Here is a 21402-nt window from a genome sequence, read left to right as displayed (position 1 = left end):
TTACCTACATTTAAATGCTAAACCAGTAGTCAATAAAACCAATCAAATGATAAATCTTAAGATATTTCCTTCTAATAGCAGTGTTCTTAAATAAACAGCAATGTTAATGCATAATTGGCTAGCAAAATCTAACAAAATCATCCCAGGATCTTGAGGAAATAATTTGCCTACCTGAAAAAAAACTGGGAGAGAGAGAGAAAGAGAAAGAAAGAGAGAGTACGGTGGCCCAGAAGGGCAAACCATAAACCAAAATATATGCTTTTTTCCTTGTGTGCTTTTTTCCTTATAAGTGTGCTTTTCCCCATTTGTGCGCAACTGCTTTTTCCCGTGTGAGAACTCTAATTAAAAGCTAATTGCTAATGCGCAAAGGACTATGGGAGTGTAATGTAAATGTAACTGAAGACGGTACCTTACCGGCTAAAATGCCCCCTGCCCCCGGATTGTCCCCCTAAATAAATTTTATCAAATATTATATTGGAACATAAATTCGTAGGTTTATGATTTACAAATTACACCCAACGGATTTAATCATAAAATAAGCAATATAAAAATCCATGGCAGGGGGTTGGGGACATTTTAGCACATAACCATGGCTTGATTCTGAGTGTTCATTTTGTCCGTGTTGGCCTTAAAATCCCATAGTGCCTTGTGCATTAGCTTTAGCGTTTAGCTTCCAACTTAAACGAGAAAGTTAGTTCTCACACACGGGAGAGATGCTTGCCCTTCTGGAGCATGTTTTTTGCCCCCCTTGTGGTGTATTATTTTTCCCTTGAAAATGTGTGCTTTTTCCCTTGTAAGTATATTATTTTTCCCCTGAAAATGTGTGCTGTTTCCCGTATAAATATATTTTTTTTCCCGTGAAAGTATATTATTTTTTCCCTTGTAAGTGTATAATTTGTCCTTGTGAGTGTATTATTTTTCCCTTGTGCTCTATGATTTTTTTTTCTATGTGTATGAAGTTTTCCTTGTGAATGCGTTTTTCCCCCATAATTTTAAAACTTTAACATTTTTGCATGATGTTCTACTTTTTTTTATTATTAAAAGCCATTTCAAATGACACTCATTGTTAACATGTGTATTTTAATTATTGGGAAATTAATAATACTCCTATTCTTAAACATTACATTCACAGTACATAGATATAAGTTGCTACTATTCACATAAGACTGCATGTTTTTAAATAGTTGGTGTTTTTATGTAACCCATTGCATTAAGCTGTTAGACATCCTGGTTATGTTTGCAGATCACACTTGAAGCATTCAGCCTGTGAATTTATCCCAGGTTTCAGCTCATCTTTTCCATGAAATGGCTCGCCAATCAAACAACATCAAAGTCAGCGAAATAGTTGGTGGTATTGTTTGACCTTAGGGGGCTTAAACTCCTGGAAGGTGTAGATGATCATCTTCTGGACAACTTGTTAGGTCAGCAGTCTTCCCCATAATCGCAGTGAAATATTCTAATATTTTGACAAACTGGATTTTTGATCTTCATGGAGGTGTAAGCAGTAATCATTTAAATGAAAACAAAAAGGCCATGAGCTTCATCGGTATTGAATCTAAAATATAGGTTTTACTTTTTAAATAACTTAATTATTTTTTGGAAATGCACTATAAGTAAATGTATGTAGAGGTGTTTGTTTTACAGTTGAAGGAGTCCTTCGCTGTAAAATGTTTAAGAACCTGTTTTAACTGCTGAACATATGGGATTAATGTATTCATAAATATTATGGAATATGTTGTTCGAGCTGAAACAGAGATGTGATCAATATCATCTCCAAGGCAGCATGCTTTAGTTAGCTGTATATAAGCCTGTATCTTTACACAAGGTGCAGTAATGCATACTGTATATACTGTAAGCCTGTACCCTCACACAGAGTGGAGTAACATCTGATTCTATTTAATGTCATTTGCAGCAAGCTTTACATGCACTTTAACTGTTTTGCTAAATAATAAGCAAACTGGAAATAAATACTAAACTATAAATTACATTAAACACTTTATTTACAAATTAATAAAATACATGTAGCCTATGTATTGGTGGTGCAAAAAGGCAGAGCATCAAGGGTCCGACCTCTCCACGACAATCTACAACAGGGAAAAAATAAAGACATGTTAATATACAGTAAGTGTCTAGTAAAAAGTCTTCATGGTGTTACTATGCAGCTCCATGGCATCTCTGTAATATACATCCACATATGGGTTTATAAGCAAGTTAATATCACTTCATGATGTTTGACATCATATGACATCAGTTTGACACACGCAGGCAGGCACGCACACAAAATTTCATAGAATGCAAGCTTTTAGTAATGCTGTGTATTAAAACCAATTATTTGGTTTTGCTATTAAGGATTGCTGCAAAATTTGGCCCCATCTTCACCATTCATTAACACACACATCATGTCCATGAAGAGAAATGTGTCCCTGTCCCCTGATTAAGATGTAAATCTTGTGCTAAATGTGGTAAATACTTCTGAGCACTCACCTTCTGCTCAGGATGTAAAGCTGGTGTAGAAATCAGCTGATACACAGGCAGTTGATGATTTACACACAGTTCACTGTGAGAAAAAAAACACACAATCATACATATTATAAGGAGTATAAACATTTATTTAATGACTTTATAATAGAATAGATAGAACCTGAACAAAATCCCCTTTTCTTGACTGTTACATCTGTAACATTTAACCCATAACAGGAGCAGCTCAGGGATAATTAGCAATAGTCGATAATAGAAGCGCTAGCGGTTAGCATAGTGATATTAGCTTGCTTATAAATCCATATGTGGATGTATATTACAGAGATTCCATGGAGCTGATGGTTTACATCAGTGTTTAATGTTTAAATGAGATGATATTCCTTTTAATCACTGCCATTTACACTCGGCTCGGCATTTCCCCCAAACACTCCAATAGTATTAACACTGCTACAAAGTTATCATTAGTGCCTAAAACAGTAACATCTGATTAATTTTATATATTAAACATTACCTGGTAAGTGTGTGCAGTTAAAAATTTAGTGAAAATGATAACGTTATCACGCTATAATTCACTGTATACTCCATGATGTTGAGTCCTGGAGCTGATATCCGGAAAGGTTCAGCCTAACCCTAACCCTGTTCAGTTGCGTTTTGACCCCACTCCCATAGTCCTTTGCGCATTAGCTTTAGCTTTTAGCTTGCAAAATTCAGGAGAAAGATAGTTCTCACACGGGAAAAAGTAGTTGCGCACAAATGGGAAAAATCACATGCTTATACAGGAAAAAGCACACACTTGCAAGAGAAAAAGCATACATTTTCAGGGGAAAAAACATTTTCAAAAGAAAAAGCATACACATATACGGGAAAGTGAGATGTGTTGTTATTATAATACGCTGCCTTATGCTAGACACCGACATACACGATCGATCCAAAGATCGGGATTACTTTCTAAGTCTTTGGTTTAGCCTGATTTTAATTCCTTTCCACATTAAAAAGCAACACTGAAAGCATCCAAAATATACAATAGACTAATTTGAACAGTTAATTGATTAAAGTACCCAAGAGGTAAAGAAAAAAATTGAATGATAAATAATTGTTATGAGGGTAATATGGCTGATTATAGACACGGGTCAAAACTGATCTGTTAACATAAGAGATAGTAACAGAAAGCTAACATATGAGGAAGGTTAATTAAATTGTTGACTTAATGTTATTAAATGAACTTATCCTCTGCAGCAGTAAGTTTTGGTCTTGCTTTCCTGTGAAGGTCTTCATTAGAGACAGTTTCATCATGGTGCTTGATGGGTTTTGCAAATGCACTTGACAAAATACTGTTCTTGCAAGAACTGTTCCAGAACAGCTGACCTTAATGTCTTAAAATAACAACTAAGTGTTATTGTTGTTGCATAATTAAATTCCCAGTATTGTTGTAGAATAAGGAAAAACAAACAAAAAAACAAACAATAGCAAACAAATTTGACAGTGATCTTAAATGTTTGAGCAGTAGTGTAAATTTAAGTCAACTTATTCTCAAATCAAATAAATAAATTATTTATTTAACCAAATCTGTAACCAAATACAGAGAAACTTGCATCATATGCAATCGTTATACATTACTGGCATACAGTTAGATAGTCTTAATGTTGTTGAAATGTTTTTGACCGTAGTGGTCAATGTTAACCATAGTGGTTAGTATTATGGCCTCGCACCTCCAGGGTCAATGGTTTGATTACTGCTTTGGGTCTGTGTGTGGGGAGTTTATATGTTCTCCCTATTCTTGGTGGGTTTCATGGGTGAGTACTGCAGTTTCTCCCACAGTAAACTGACATACACTGACTCACTCATTGTCTATATAGCTTTAACCTGTTTTCAGGGTTGCTGGAGGCCTAGAGCCTATCCCAGGAGACTTAAACAAGGCAGGGCACACAAATACACTCACTCACACACTATGGCCAATTTAGGAATGCCAATTAGCCTAATCTGCAGGTCTTTGGACTATGGGGGGAAACCCACCAAGCACAGGTAGAACATGCAAACTCAACTCTCTGCACAAGGGAGAATTGAACACAGACCCTGGAGGTGCAAGGGGACAGTGCTAACTACTACACTACAGTGCCACCTGTAGACATATAGATTAGGCTAATAGGCATTGTTAAATTGCCCTTATTATGTGAATGTGTGTGTGTGTGTCCTGCGATTACCTTGCACCCTGTCTAGGGTGTACCTTGTCTTTTTTTCCAAAGCCTTCTGGGATATATAAAATCTTAAAAAAGGGTCTGTCAACAAAATAAAATATGGTTTTAGGAAGTTCACTGGTACTTCTTAGTAAGGTAACTAAATATGTCAAATATGTTGCCAGATTGCCAGAGGCAAGGAGAGCAATAAGCTTTCTATCTTGTTAAGAAATGAAAATAAGGCCCTGTGAAAACCCTTTATTTTTTTATGCGATTCATGAGTACAAATACTGTAGAGGGCATGGCACCTAAAAGTAAAAGGGTCTTGACTTCTGGAAACGTTTTACAATTTTCCATTGCTCCCCATAAAAGAACAATTGTTAGTTGACCCTTTGCTCTATCCCCAGCTCACACTGGGTTATGAGAAGCTGTGCTGTAACATGTGACAAATACAGGCTTCTTCTAAGTATGTCTGCTGTGGTAAAAAAAATAAATAATAAAAAACACCTGTGATCACTAACAAACAACGTGTCTGGTCAATTTAATGTTTATTTATAACTATCATGAAGATTCAGGTAGCAGCCCTACTGATATACTATCTTTGAATATCCTACTAATTTCTACCATGCCCACCAAATTTTTCTATTCTACCTAACTGTGCCCTTCAGATTGTTGTTTTAAACATGCTAGAAGATGCCAGTTGGTGTAAAGACATCAACATTTCCTTAGGTCTTCCTCATTTTTAAAAACACATAAACAACCCTTAGCTCAACATTTAAATTACTAACACAGATATAGAATTATAGAAAATATAATTGAAAGTATTTATTAAAAAAGCTTTACTGTAAAAGTGTTTGTCATATTGGTTTAAAAAATTAGCATTGTTTATTGATCAATAGCTAATATTAGTCTTGATCTTAAAATGTTAGAATGCTACAATGTTTTAATATTTTTAAAGATGGATACCTTAATGAAACTTCAATGATGTAATGTCACATATATTGTCTGGGAAAAAAACTTAAATCTGTTGCTGTTTAATCCACCTGTGTGAATGAGTCAGACATGAAAAATTAAGTTTTTAACTTTAAGACAAATAAACTTTTTTATTGCATGATTTCTTTGGGTCACAAGGATGTGAAAAAGCTCAAATAACAAAAATTAAAAAACTCCACAAACCCCGAGTTTTGTCCCAATGTCCCAATCAATCTTAAAAATGTCCCTTGTAAGGATTTCTTAATTTTTGGTAGACCCCCTTTTGTCTACTGAGTGCTCAGCTTGTATTCTGCTTGTCCCACCTGGATCCAGGGAACTCCTCAATAAAACATACAAGTCAGTGCTCAGTGAGATGTTCAAAGTTTATTGTGGAAGACAGAAGTATATATATGCGCACACAAACACAAAAAAATACCAGAAAGGAGGGTGCAGGAGTGCATACATCTGGTTTGGAATGTTTATAAAAGATAATGTGGAGAAGAACAGAAGCTTGGGAACGGTTCTGCAATTATGAGCCATTCAGCAGTTTTACGACCTTCAACATAGATTATACTAAGGCATGTGAAAGAAAACAAAGGCTTAAATAAGTAGAGCTGCATATTACTTTAATTCCTATTTTTATTACCAGAATAGTTGAATAAGTCTTAAATGTGATTTAAAAAAAAAATTAATTAATTTAGAGATCATTTTTAAATAGAAAAGTTGGAACACATGCATACACATCTATAAAGTATAATTGAATTTTAGACAATTTAAAACTAAATATTCTGTAAATAAAACAGTTTTACTCCATACCCCTTATACTGTAGGTTAAATTTGTTACTTGAATTTTTTTATGACAGCCTGCTGCTTGCAGAGTACAACGATAGTTCCCCATCGTCCATTGTAGACTGACTTTCCAGCCATAGAACCCACAAACAGGTCCTAAAGGCTGGGATGCTTTTTAATCAGAGCTTTTGCAACCTCTTCACATTCTTTAAACCTCGGATACACTTTGTACTTTACTATTTTTGCAGCCAAGGATTTCAAAATTTCTGGCTTTGAGTCCATTTTAAGTGAAGTACTATTCAAGAACTTTTCATTGACTTTTTGTATTCAAGAACTCTTCATTAGTAGTTCTAGCTCTACCTCATAGGGAAATAGGGATTGGAAAGTCAATTGGCCAAGTTTCACTCCTTAGCTTTGCAGATGAAAACATGGCCTCAGAAGCTGCGGCAGAAGAATCATTTGATGGTGTGATGGAGAAACTGACAAGCTTGGTGTCTGAAATGAAGTTGATGAGAGAATATCAGTGTTTGCTGAAAAAACAGAAGATATATCATGTGCACTTAGCATCGCTACCACTTTTCTGTTCTTTTGTCTTAAAGATCCACAGTTGAGGTATGAATCAGAAAATCATCAAAGTCAGCATCAAGATACTGCAGCTTGAAATGTCCTGAGACACTACATTGTTTCTTAATCTCAGATTCAAGTTTTTCAAAAGATTTGGGTATTCCAGAGGGCAGTGTCAATTTCATCATCTCCTAGAACAATTTTTAACTTTGCTAGATTAGTCATTTTCTTTGTTTGACCAATCACACTTAAAAAAAAAGTTAAGCAGCATGTATGTCCCTTTTTAAGGTAACCATATGAAAGATCCAACTTTGTAATCAGAGAGAGGATAGCGATCTGTTAATTCACCCAGCTCTACAAAGAAAAGATCCCTTGGACGTTGTTCCAATTTTAAAGAATATTCCCCTGAACAACAAAACCTGTGTACCAAGAGGTGTACCAAGACTGTCCGCAATTACCTATTGTACTGTGCCTCTAATAAATGTTTCCAGGTGATTGACAAAGACACCTTGTTGCTCTAAAGTGATGAGATCGTTTACAAGAGGCTTAAGACTTTTTTTTTTATATAGCCAAAGGCCTTTACATAATCACTTTTACATAATAGAGAGATATTAATTATGGACAATAATGAACTAAAGCCTGGTGATAAGTTTTCTAAAATCCAATAAACTGCACAGATTTTATGCTTTTTGCATGATGTTCCTAATGGATAATACAGCTCAAAGTCATCTAAGTACAGACACAAGGAGAGTCTAAGCTTAGTCCCTAAGAAAACCTCATTATCTTTAAAGTGTTGACCATCTTTGAAAGATCTGTAAGATCCATCGTGTATGATTTGTTGCCCTGTATGACCATTAGTTAATAGTAAACTTTATTAAGTATGTCCTTCTGACTAAGCAGCTGTTGTAATGATATATTGGAAAGATCTATGTTTTTTTAGACTGAAGAATCATTACAACAGGATCAATTATTTCAAAATTATCTCTTGAAAGCAGTGGCTAAAGGACCATATTTTGCGGTAGCTTTCAGCAGGGGATTGGATGATGACAGTGAATTGATGAGCTCTTTTATGACCAGCTGATCTACACAAAGATTATGTTTCTGGAAGGTATCAAGAATAACTTGATTTGAGGAGGATACTGAGGCAGAACTGATCATATACTGCAAATTTGTGATAAATTCATTACTAGAACAAGAAGTTTTAGGAAAATGGATGCAGATTCCAGCTCTATGGTCTAGGACAAATTTTGTCCTTCTGTGACAATATCCTCATTAACTGAAACATTTGCATTCTCCTGTTCAGCTGGCGATGCACCATCATTGAATTTATCTGAGATGATGTGTACCACTTTCTCTAACGACACCTGGATTGAAGTCCTGAAAAGAATAAGGATTGTGCTCTCTTTTTTATGCAACTTAAATGTGCCACACACATTTGTCCGAAAAGAACAGTGCTCAAACATACAATGAACTGTTTCATTGTTTTTTAGAGGGTTATACAGTAGATGTGACTAAAATACTTTCATTCTGATGCTATAGTGCTGCAAGAACACACGTGACAATTTAATGCGGCTAACCGTGCTGGTAATTCAGTGTTCTCTTTAGCAGGGGAACGTTTAACGTGGCTGTGTAGCGCATGTTTTAAATCTACAGGGACATTTAGAATAAGTGTATAGGAAATGATTACGCCATCCATATTGTTCATGCATTAATCTATAGTGCATCAACAACTGATATCTAGTTAACACTGTTATTTTGCAGTCGTTACACTGCCACATGCTTTTCTTAAGAAATTAGCATAAATGCCCAAATATTTTTTTTAAGCAAAACACAAAATAAACAAACCTTCATCACTTTTTCCTAACAGTATTCATCAGGACAGCAAGGAATAAAATTAAATATTTATACCTCACAGAATCACTATCGTCTTCTCCTTAAGGGGTTTCGCGCTATCGATTGTCTTCTGTTCCGTTGCTCCGCCTCCAAGGTAAACTGATGCGGTATCCGCAAAGGTAAAAAAAAAATAAAAAATGTATTGTGACATAACTATAAAAGGTGAATACTAACATAGCATATTTTGTTTCTTGAGTGTAGTGCATTTTAGGATTTATTATTGCAGGATAAACTATTTTAGAACCAATAGGCTATAACCCTTCTGTTGTCTTCAGGGACCTGCAGCTATGTTTTGTAGCAAAGTTAAAACCCCTCAATCTAAAAATCAATGACTCTTCCTAAAGTTATCCCAACATTAGAAAAAGTGAGACATCACCTTTGTTTATGTTTCTCTGAAAGCTATACAGTACACCACCAGGGTACCAAGATTGTCTTTGGATCTTATGTAATTTGTTGCACAGTGCAAAAAATGGCCTAGTGGCCTTCTCATTAAAAAAAGAAAAGAAAGTATTTTCTTTTGTCAAGAACTCCGTAAAATTCAAATCTGCAAATTTGTTCGCTGTACCTTTTGTGGCTCTGTTTCAAGGTCCGCTAGACTTAGACTGTCAAACACGGTTCCTAAATCTCTCCTAGTACCACGAAAATAGGTAGGGGGCAGCTGCAAGCTCTTTCTCTCTTTCATTGTTGGCTTCTTCTCCAAGGAAAATTTCTCTGCATCTTCACTGCTTTGAGCTGTGAGATATTAGACATTTCATTTATCATTAAATCTATCCATCTTAAAGTATGCAGAATGCACATTAAATCAATTAAGTGGCAGGACTAATTTGCAGTAAATGTTTTGATAAATACAAACATGATGTGGCCAAACACAATCTGTGTTCTTGTCCAATTTAATGGATTGCATATTGCAGTTTTAAAAGTGTAATGCCTTTTAGGATGAGGTTAAAATGTTGCTGGATTCACTTTGTTAAAATTATGGAGGCAAGTCTGCATTGAGTCAGGTGACAGTTAAGGACACATGGAGCTAAATAGGCCTTTAATAAATAAGGTAAGCAGTGCTGTGTTATATTTGTAGACTGTGTTAAGTTCTCGGAGCCGTACACTGGCACTGACACAACAGAAACACAATTCAAAAAGTTATGCCTAGAAGCTTCTTTAGTTCTTGCCCTAAATTGTGGTAGCAGATTGATTACATCACAAACTCATATCCAGCATTTCTTGTTAGGCTGAAAATCATCTAATTTAATAAGGTCCTGCTGCTTACCATAACTGTAAGCAGAGGTGCTAGTGAGAGAAGAGTTCATCCTAATGTTGAGTTCCTAGTGTCAGTGGTGACTCAGTGTTTTAAGACTCTGAGTTACTCATGAGAAGGTTGGCAGGTTGAGCCCCAGCTGTGCCAGGTTACAGCTGTCAGGCCCTTCAGTAAGGCCCTTAATGCTGTCTGCTCCAGCCTCGCTAGAAAAATGTCTGACCCTGCACTATAAACTCAGCTTAGTAACAAGTGCTGGGATATACAAAGGATAAAGAATTTCAGAGTAATGTATATGTAATGAATAAAGGCTAAACTTAACTTCTAAAAGTACTTTGAAAGAATTGCCCTCTACATGGACTTTAAGTCCACATGGCATTGCTTTGTGATAGGTATAGTGGACTCCCATATGTGTTACTATGGAAGCAAGGCCTCTTTGCAACATTTCTACACATTTGTACACAGTGTAGAAGGTGATTCAGACAGATAAAGGCACTGCCTTTATGTCACCTTCCCTACAAAGGTTATATGAATAGTGGGCATTAAATTGATTCAGACCAGAGTTTACCAAAGATATTCTAAAAACTTACTCACTTTCACTCATCTTTTATACAGCTTTATCCTGTATTCAGGGTCACAGGGACATGTGGCAGGGAACACCCTGGACAGGGTGCCAATCAATCGGATGGCACACACATACACACACACTGGGCAATTGGGAACGCCAGTTAGCCTAACCTGCATATTTTTGGACTGTGGGAGAAAATTGGAGTACCCGGAGGAAACCCACCTAACACAGGGAGAACATGCAAACTTCATGCACACAGAGACAGGAATCGAGCCTGTCTGGGAATGGAACCCAGACCCTGAAGGTGTATGGTGACAGTGCTAACCACTACACCACCGTACCGCCTATTCTGAAAACTGAAAACATGCAACAATTTAATCAAACATATAAAACATTTGTAACTCTGATGTGCTGTTGGTTTGTCCTTGGAACTGGGCTAAATGGCTTGAGTCCCAGGATATTCGGAGCAGGAGCGATTTAGCATAAATGGTAATTTCCACACTGTAGTTACAAGAAAAAGTACATTTTTGAAGCCACTTGGGACAGGCAAAATCAAGTTTAGCAAGTGCTATTAGTACAGTTACTGTGTTTAAAAAATGCTTGGTCTTACACATAATCAGAGACAATTAAGAGACAGTTTACCTTCAGGTGATATGTTCTTAAACTCGCTGATGAAAAATGTTTCTAGTTTGTCTCTCAGTTGAGACACAGACACCAGTAATTTCTCAAAAGTTAGAGAAAAACTGTGTGTGGTGGTGGTGAAATTTGCAGATCCAGGAGCAGCTGGGACAGAGTGAAAACTCTACATAGAGACAGGAAACAAAAACTATGGATTAACTTGGATCAAATAATAGGTACATGGAACAGAACAACCACCGGCCTTGACAAAAATTAGTAATTGTAGCAATTACTTTCTCTCAAATTTACATTTAGTCATTTGGCAGACGCTCTTATCCAGAGCGACTTACATTTTTATCTCATTACACATCTGAGCAGTTGAGGGTTAAGGGCCTTGCTCAAGGGCCCAACAGTGGCAACTTGGTGGTTGTGGAGTTTGAACCTGGGATCTTCCGAACCGTGGTCCAATGCCTTAACCACTGAGCTACCCCTGACCACAAATTGATCTATTAAAAGCTACTTCATGCAAGTATGCCATAGTTCTGGTACCTGAAGGTACTGAATGGGATCCTCAGTGCGTGAAAGCTTCTCTAGCTTAGCATCTCTCCTCTTCAGCTCTCCAATCTCCTGTTGCAATTGGTTAATGATGGCTTCAGCTGGACTCAGAGCTGCTTTCTCTTGATCTCTGATCAGCTGTGTCACCTCAAGTTGTCTTTTTTCAATTGCTTTGATCAGCTCAGTAAACATTTTTACACTTTCCTGCATAGCTGTTTGTGCAGAATGCTGTTAGGACACACAGAAATATGTGGGATCTTCCTCATTCCATTTTTCAACTGTCAATGACACAGTGACTAGATGATAAAAGACTGTGTGATCCTGAAACTGCTCTTCCAGATATAAACTCACCTTATAAGTCTCCACAGCTTTTCTCAACTTCTGAAGCTCCTTTTCTCTGTCCTCGATAGCCTGCTTAGATTTTTCCTGCATCTCCAACAATTGCTTCTGCACAGAAACACAGCAGCTAATTCACTTTCAGTGTGTTAAATGTAATATAGACTTCCTGGCCAAAAAAGTCACCATTTCAGAAGAGTCAAATCAATAGGCTGAATTAAGCAAAAAAAAATGACATTTGGCCCTAGGTTAAGAACCCCTCAACACCTTATTTAAGTCTGGAAGGTTAGTGTGGAACCATCAACTTAGTAAAATAAATGTGGTAAAAATTTGATAGAGATCATAAAGACAGTGCATAGTGAGCAATATGCCTATAGAAACAGAGGAAATGTGGCTATGGGGATTTGTTTAAGAAACACAAGACCATGTGTAAGGTCAGACATGGATGATAAGTGAGGGTGCAGATTGAGTTCATCCAAGTGTGGTTGAGGTGAAGAGTCTGTGTAGGACACTTAAGTTCTTCCACCACAATCTAGGCAAACAATTACTTAATGGAGACCTCTTTGGATCTGTTCTGTGCCTTTTAGGTGCAGCAAAGAGAAATTGAAATGCTACAGTATATATAGACATTCTATTCAGTTTTGTGCTTCCAACATTGTGGCAACAGTATGAAAATTATACATGTACATGGGTGTGATGATTCAAATACTTTTGCCAACATGGTGTATCTTTGTGCACTAGGTCAAGATGTTGTTCCAGAATGATCCAGAAATTATATATTACAGTTTTTATTTTTGCCAGCACGGTGGTGTAGTGGGTAGCATTGTCGCCATGTTCTCGCCATGTGCTTGGTGGGTTTCCTCCCACAGTCCAAAGATATGCATGTTAGGCTGATTGGCGTTCCCAAATTGCCCGTAGTGTATGTGTGTGTGCCCTGCGATGGATTGGCACCCTGTCGATCGTGGCAAGATCCTTCACAAACCGACGATAGTAAGAGGCTAACCCAAGGAAGGAGCGTAGCTGCGACACATTTATCAGTTCAGGCCAATTCTGTACCGCAGCAATTTTGGCTGGATCAGTGGCAATCACTTAGGCACTAATTACGTGTCCTAGAAAACGTCTCTTGCCGCAACAGCTTTTTGGGATTTAGGCGCAACTTCGCCCACCAGATAGCCAGAAATACCTCCTGTAGGTTAGCTAGCGCGACCTCAAACTCCTTGCCGTGCACCAGTAAATCTTCCAGGTAGACGACACAACGGTTGCGAGGAATATCTGCCAACACTTTCTCCATCAACCGTTCAAACGTAGCTGGAGTGTTACATAAGCCGAACGGCATGTGCCGGAATTGCCATAGCCCTTGCCCGATCGAGAACGCGGTTTTAGGTCGTGCTTCCGGGGCGAGCTCTACTTGCCAGTACCCGCTACGCAGATCCAACGAGCTAAACCACGGCGAGCCTGCAATGTGTTCCAGCGCATTATATATTCGCGGTAACGGATAAGAATCTTTGCGCGTCACCTCTTTAACTGCCGGTAGTCAACACAAAACCGCCACGATTTGTCCTTTATACGCACAAGCACAACCGGTGAAGACCACGGTCCAGACGCTGGCTCTATGACGCCCACGCCACAATATATTTATTTCATTCATGTTTATTTAGTACTACTATGTACTAAAGTGTATGTTCCCTTTTAAAAGCTACACTCGTTGCTGCGTAAAAATGCTATGAGTGGTTGCTGAAGCATGTGTGTCAAACACGCCAAAAATTTTGGCATATATAACCTCGGTCAGGTGACGTCATTTGATTGGGTGCACCAGGAGGTTATAAATAGGCATAAACCAGAAACATCCTTATATCTTTTTGTCTTCAAGGATTGCATGTGTGCGAGTGTGCAAAAACTTTTCAAAGAAAGAATAAAGCGAAAATAGAAAATGTCTAATTACTCACCAGAAAGATAGCAGAGTTAGACAGGAGAGCTGCCTCTGGGTAAAAGATATCTCACTGAGGGCGAGCTCCACGCTTTCTGTTTTCAGTGTTTGGAGGAAAAGCATGCTATCCTCTGGCTTCAGGAAGCAGGTGAGCATTGCGATCTCCTCCCTATTAAAGTCCCTTGCGCTCGGCTTGCTCGCTTTAAAACAAAACCGCGAGCCGCGGTGCATTCTTTGTGTGCAATTCTGGTGGAAGCGCATGAGATGAAATCTACCTTTTCTCTCACTCTCTCATCGGATCATGAGGCCTTTCCCTCCACTTCTCAAGCGCGCTTCAGCGCTTCTTGTGAAGGGGTTGAAAAAAGCGCTCTCTCGCTTCCGCAGATATGGAAATGATCACTTCAGACCGCTCCTTTAGTGATGAGTCAACCTATCTAGCCAAAGTGTCAAAACTTGTGCCCTACTTGGACCCTACTGCCAAGTAAATCTCTTTAGGTACAAAGCACTGTAGAGAGAGGCTACAGGATTTATTTTGCACATCATCCTCCGCACTTCAGTGGCATGGTCTCCACTTCCATGAAACTGGAACTAGTGCATTTACTGACTCAGCAATTACATACTTTGCTGGAAAAGGGGGCCATAAAACATGTTCTCCTGCCAGACAGAGAATCAGGCTATTACATTCAATATTTCTTAGTTTCCAAGAGAGACGGGGGTTTCGTACAATTTTACATCTTTGTGGGCTGAATATCAAAATGTTGACAGCCAAAATGATTGTTTCTCAAATCCAACCAGAGGATTGGTTTGTGACAATTGACCTGAAGGACTCATATTTTCATATTGAAATATTTTCACAACACAGGAAGTTCCTGAGGTTTGCTTTTGGGGAAGAAGGGTACCAGTATTGTGTCCTTCCATTTGGCCTAGCCATGTCACCCCGCACATATATAAAACGTACGAATGCAGCCCTGGCTCTATGATTCCAGGGCACCTGTATCTTGAATTAGATAAACGACTGGCTGATTCTGGCTAAGTCTTAGCAGCTAGCTCTTCGACATTAAGATGTCATCCTAGCTCACTTCGATTCTTAGGATTGAGACTCAACACCACGAAAAACATCTCTTTCCTGCTCAAGTACGACATATTATGGATGGCACATGGGATTCAACTGCAATGCAGGCACAGGACCTCGGGCTTAAGCCCTATTACTCTCAGAATGTGCGTAACCGCTATTTCGGCTTGCCATGTCCTGACTGATGGGGTTTCTGTAGAAAGCATCCTTTGGTTGCCCACTTTATTCGTGGAACTAAACGGTTGGATCTAGCTATTGTGCTAGAGAGGTTGGTTGACACCCCCTTTTAAGCCACTAGAGTCAGCGCCTGTCAGGCTTCCGACCCTTAAGATGTTTTTTTTTCATGGCCATTACTTTTCTGAAGAGAATTGGAATTTTGCAGGCTTGGTCAGTCTCCCCATCTTGCTTACGCTTTGCCTAGTCAAAGTTATTCTGCATCCTTACCCTATCTTCCAAAGGTTCCATTCTCGACTATGCACACAGCTGATCTCGAAGCCTCTGTCCTCCGCCATTTACAACTCCAGAGCAGGAAGGACTTCACTTACTGTGTCCAGTTCGTGCTTTTCAGATTTACAGTATATCCACTGCGCTAGTCAGTGACGTAAACCAGAGCAGGGTTTTATATGTTATAGGGGCTGCAGCCGAACGGCGGCCTCCACTAGACATTGTCACATTGGGTGATAGATGCTATTGCCCTAGCCTATGAGGTGCATGGTCACACTTCACCTCTAGGAATCAGGGCTCATTCGATCAGGGGGATTGCCTCATCAATTGTGCTGGCAAGAGGAGTCCCCTTGCAGAAAGTGTGTGATGCGGCATGTTGGTCCTCTCCACACACAGATTTTATAGTTTGGATGTCCATGCTACTCAGCATCCCAGCATCCCACTTATGTCTTAGACCTCCTTGGCTATTGAGTGCACACTAGAAAACCCTGGGGGTCCAGACACTTGCAGTGCGGCAGCATTGGTACTCTTGTTCCCATAGCTTTTCCACGCTTTTTCAGGGAACAGGGTTACAGCAAAGTAACCCGAGACGTTCTGACATTTGAATTCAGCATCATAAGGAAAATATAATAAAACCAATTCAATCCTTTACATTTTAAAATTGTGCTCATACAGTTAATAAACAGACAAAGTGAATCAATAAAAACCCATAAGCTATGTAAAAACATGTGAAGCGTAACAGGTAAAGCTGACATGTAGATATTGTGTTATGTTTTGTATTGTAATTATTTATTTACCTTGAGTAGTTAACAAAAAAAAGTAGTAGTAAACAAAAACTGTGTATTATTGTTACCTGTTTCTCAGCTCGTCCTGCTGCAGCTGATACTGTATCGTGTCCTTTATGTTCATCTAACATACACAATGTGCAAATACACTGCTGGTCAGTGAGACAGTAAACCTCCAGCAGTATGTCATGCTGAGAGCAAATCTGCTTCTGGAGTCCTCTGGAGGATTCGGGTTTTATACAAGCTGTGTGGAAAACAGATGTGTGTGAAAGGATGACTTACCCGATTAAATGACTTTACCTGAAGAATAATTTTTACCTTTAATGATTTTATCAGATCTGTTAAAGTAGATCTGTTGTCTGAAGTATTCGAGCGGGCTGTGGTTCCTGAGTGGCTGAGTTCCACACAAATAGAGCTGACACGTAAGACAGAACTGGATGGCGATGTGTTTTCGTTGTGTTTCCTTATCCTCCTGATCCCAGGAGCCTTTAATACACTTCATACAGAAACGGTGTCCACAGGGAAGAGCTACTGGGTGCTTGCATAGATCCAGACAGATTGAACAGCTGAGTCCTAAAATATTTGCTTCTGCCATTTTTACTGAGAAACAAACTCACACACGCAGTCACTGACAGCTGATCACACTGGTTTCTATGGTGTGTGAAAGAATGACTTACCTGAATAAGTGACTTTACCTGAAGAATGATTTTACCTGATTACACTAAATAAATAAACAAACACACCATAATTAAAAAAAAATGAGAGTACACTTATACATGGAGACCTGTATTACCAGCAAAACCTTAAACACAGAAATGAAACTGATCCACACAGAGACTGAACAGGAACAGAGGAGTTTTACTTTCATTTTTGTTAAGGTAAGCATTGGTTTGCCAGGTTTGTGACCAAACTGACATTACCTACATTTAAATGCTAAACCAGTAGTCAATAAAACTGGTGAGACTTGATTAGAATTGATAAAACGAATCAAATAATAAATCTTAAGATATTTCCTTGTAATAGCAGTGTTCTTAAATAAACAGCAATGTTAATGCACAATTGGCTAGCATTGTGCTGACAAAATCCTCCCAGGATCTTAATGAAATAATTTGCCAACCTAAAAAAGAACTGGGAGAGAGAGAGAGAAGTTATTATAGTTATATTAATATAACAGGATACTGTGTTTTTTTTTTTGCATTTTCATTAGAATAAATAATTAAAGAAAAGAAAATCAATTCTAACCAACTTTAAAAAAACAACATTCCATAAAAAATATATATTAGTCTACTGTCTATGTAATTAGTCTCATGATTTTGTGTAATCAAAATTTTCCCATTCATTTGCTTAATTCCTATTATAATAACTACACACACTCCTAGAGTATCTAAGTAGTGAGATGTGGTGTTGTATTTTATTATGCGGCCTTATGCTGGGCACTGACATACTGTAACACTGATTAGTCAGTTTATTTGTACCAGGAAACAAAAAGGTAGGACAATGTAATGAGTTCTTTGCCTGAAGGGGAGTAATCTTGGAATATTGTTGACCAGATGTACGACAAGAGTTAACAGTTCGTTACTCTCTCTCTTGGTTGTAACAGAGAATGTTGCAGAATATACACAGAAAACCACTTCTAAGTTGACCAGGGTTGTTGAGGAATAAGAAAAGGAGTTATTTTCCCGGCAGTTAAGTGTAAAGGGGTCTTTGACCTGGCACATTCTTGACATCCCCTCACATACCTCCTAATGTCCCTTTCCATGTTGGCCCACCAGAAGCGATCTTGCAACAGTGAGAGAGTTTGGACGATCCCTGGCTGGCCTGTCCCAAATGAGGCGTGGATGGAATGCATGAGTGGACTGCAATCCCTTTCCTTAATAAACGAACGATGTGGGAGACAGCCAGGTGGAGTTAATGGGGCAGGGTCTGATACGGATGAAGGGAGTTCCTATTAAATGGGGTTGATGAACATTGTCTCTGGAAGCATGTAAATAAGAGAGCGTCCACTTTCGCATTCTTTCGCATCCTGGACATTAGGAGATTTTGAAGTTGAATTGTGTGAAAAACATAGTCCATTTTGCTTGTCTTGGGTTCAGTCTCTTGGCTTCCCTCAGATATTGCAGGTGTTTATGATCCATGAGTACCAGGAATTGATGTGATGCTCACTTCAACCAATGTCTTAAAAGCCATCTTTGTGGCCAAAAACCCCCGATCACCAATGTAATAATTTACTTCGGTCGAGCTGAATGTCCGAGAGAAGAATGTGCATGAGTGGAGATTTGCCGGATTCCCCTTCTGTTGGGAGAGAATGGCTCCTACCCAGGTTGTTGAACCGTCAACCTCAACCCTGAAAGGGAGCTCAGGGTTGGGATAGATGAGAATGGGTGCTGATACAAACGCTTGCTTAAGACTTTGGAAGGAAGAGGTAGCTGCAGGGTCCCATTTCAATGACTTGGGTTTGTCACAGAACAGGAACGTTAATGGGCTTTCTATGACACTATAGTTCTTGATAAATTTCCTGTAAAAGTTGGCAAACCTCAAGAAGCGTTGCTATTCCTTGACTGTGGTGGGTTCCGGCCCGGTGGTAATGTCGATACCTTCTCCTCATTCATCTTAACTCCCTTTCGATTAATGATGTAGCTGAGGAATTGGACTGATGACTGGTGGAAGAAGCATTTCTCCGCTTTGAGAAAGAGTAAAAACTCTCTGAGCTGTCTGACTACCTGTGTGATGTGTTTATCATGTTCAGACTCTGATTTTGAGAAGATTAAGATGTCCTCAATGTAGACAATGACGAATCGGTGAAGGAGTACTTTGTGCATGAAGTTCTGGAAGACGGCAGGGTCATAGGTGTCATGAATGCATTTATCTCTCACTCTGGTGTGCACCAGATTATAAGCACTACGTAGATCCAGTTTACTGAAGAAAGGGGTAGCAAAACTTCATCGTGGTGTGATTGAGGGAGCAGAAGTCAATACAGGGCCTCAGCCCGCCATCTTTTTTGACCATAAAGAAGAAGCTAGATGCCGTGAGAGACGTTGATGGCCGAATATACCCCTGTTGAAGAGCCTCAGCGACACAAGTTTCCTGAGATGAAGTTACCGGCTGACCCAGATTCAAGGAAAGCGGCCACTGAAATGGTAATATGACAGGCAGTAAGGCTTACATATGTGCTAAGAGGCTGTAACTTTCCTATATTAGTGGATGGGGCACTCACCTCAGGACGAGGAGGACGAGTGGGGCACTCCAGCCTGAGATGCCCCGCACTGCCGCAGTACAAACAGAGGTTTTGGGTCAGCCTCCTCTGTCTCTCAGCCAATGAGATCCTACCTTTTGTCCAGTTGCATGGGTTCAGCCTTTGGTTCGAGGATTACTGAAATCATTGGGTGGCAGGGAAGGCAAGCGTCAGTGTTCCTTGTGTCAAGATGGCATGTAGCAAGACGTGCAGAACAGCGGATGGAGAGTTGGATGAACTGTTCCAAGCCCATTTCGTCATCATGAGTTGCTAGCATGAGGCATAGGTTGTTAAGATGGCTTACTCGTTCCATCCGCTTGCAGCTGCTAGAGTGCGGAACTGTAATGCATAGTCCTGAACCGAATGATTACCTTGTGTCAGATGATATAGCTGCTCTCCTGCCGATACCTCGCTATCAGCTCGTTCAAAAACCTCCTTAAAGTGGGACACAAACATTTCATATGATTTCATATGATGTTGTCAGCGGTCCACCCTGCAACCACTGTAGGGCCAGATAGAAGAGAGATCACATAGGCTATTTTTGCTTGCTCAGGACGTTATAAGGCAGGTTGCATGGCAAACGCTAGAGAGCACTGTAGTAAAAAAACCCTGCAGTTCCCTGCCAAAGAAGAGAAGGGCGCCGGTCGCCCCATGGGGCTGGAAATTGGATGCGCCAAGGAAGCGCTAGAAGTGATCTGACTTGGTGCTGTTAAGGCCTGGCAAAGCCGATCCAGCAGCACTTGCATACAGTAGGGTCTGTTTCACTCATCCTTTAAAGTTGGTTACTGTAGGTCCAGGCTCAGGTAAGTGTAAAGGATAAGTGAGTTTATTTGTACCAGGAAACAAAAAACAGGACAGTGTACTGTGACACATACACGATCGATCCAAAGTTAGGGATTACTTTCTAAGTCTTTGGTTTTTACTGATTTTTATTTCTTTCTACATTAGAAAGCAACAGTCAAAGCATGCAAAATGTGCAAGTCTCATTTGAACAGGTAATTGATTAAATTATTAATTAAGTTCTTGATTAAATGTTGTTAAATTAACTTCTTTTCTGCAGCAGAGGTAAGTTTAGGTCTTGCTTTCCTGTGAACATCTGAGACAGGTTTTATCATGTTGCTTGATGGGTTTTACAAATGCACTTGACAATATTGTTCTTGCAAGAAATATTCCAGAACAGCTAACCTTCATGTCTCATGTGTGCGGGGAGTTTAAAACTAATAAAAATTTTAAAATAAAAAATTTTTTTTAGAAAGTCTTTTAAATCATCTTAGTTCCCTTTTAAAAGCTACCCTCAATGCTGTGTGAAAACAATCTCCACGCTTTCTGTTTCCAGTGTTTGGGGAAAGAGCATGCTATCCTCGGGCTTGAGCATTGCAATCTCTCCCCTATTAAAGTCCCTCACGCTCGTGGAGATGAAAACTTTCACTTTAGAGCGCTCCACTAGCGATGAGCGAGCGTATCAGGAGTTATTAGAGGTGGTAACACGCGCGGTCGAGCGCTTACATCTCGATTTGCCGTAAAAATAAAATAAAATAAAAATTCCCCAAACGCTCAAAGTTAGACGACAGGTTTTCTGTTTTAGGCAGCAGGTCAGGCTGGTGCTGCCCTGCACACCATGGCTTGGCAGGCATACCAGGCTGACCTACTGAGAGATCTGAGCACTGGCGGGTTTAACAACGACACAGCCTTTGTGGAGCTACGCCAAGCCACAAATTTATTTCCCTGTGAAAGGGGGTGTCTCCC

General features: G+C 39.3%; 1 protein-coding gene across 1 annotated transcript; it reads right to left on the bottom strand.

Moving 5' to 3' along the window:
* Nucleotides 1-9408: 9408 nt before the first annotated feature.
* Nucleotides 9409-19033, bottom strand: LOC128520171 (tripartite motif-containing protein 29-like). Its single transcript, XM_053494275.1, has 7 exons — nt 19019-19033; nt 16743-16920; nt 16493-16668; nt 12212-12307; nt 11855-12088; nt 11330-11489; nt 9409-9602 (listed from the first exon to the last, which is right to left on the bottom strand). Exons 1-7 carry the CDS (start codon nt 19031-19033, stop codon nt 9409-9411), a joined length of 1053 nt encoding a protein of 350 aa, XP_053350250.1.
* Between the last annotated feature and the right edge of the window lie 2369 nt (nt 19034-21402).

The sequence above is a fragment of the Clarias gariepinus genome, chromosome 1, assembly GCF_024256425.1.
Source record: "Clarias gariepinus isolate MV-2021 ecotype Netherlands chromosome 1, CGAR_prim_01v2, whole genome shotgun sequence".
Taxonomy (NCBI): domain Eukaryota; kingdom Metazoa; phylum Chordata; class Actinopteri; order Siluriformes; family Clariidae; genus Clarias; species Clarias gariepinus.
This window is presented reverse-complemented; position numbering and strand designations above follow the sequence as displayed.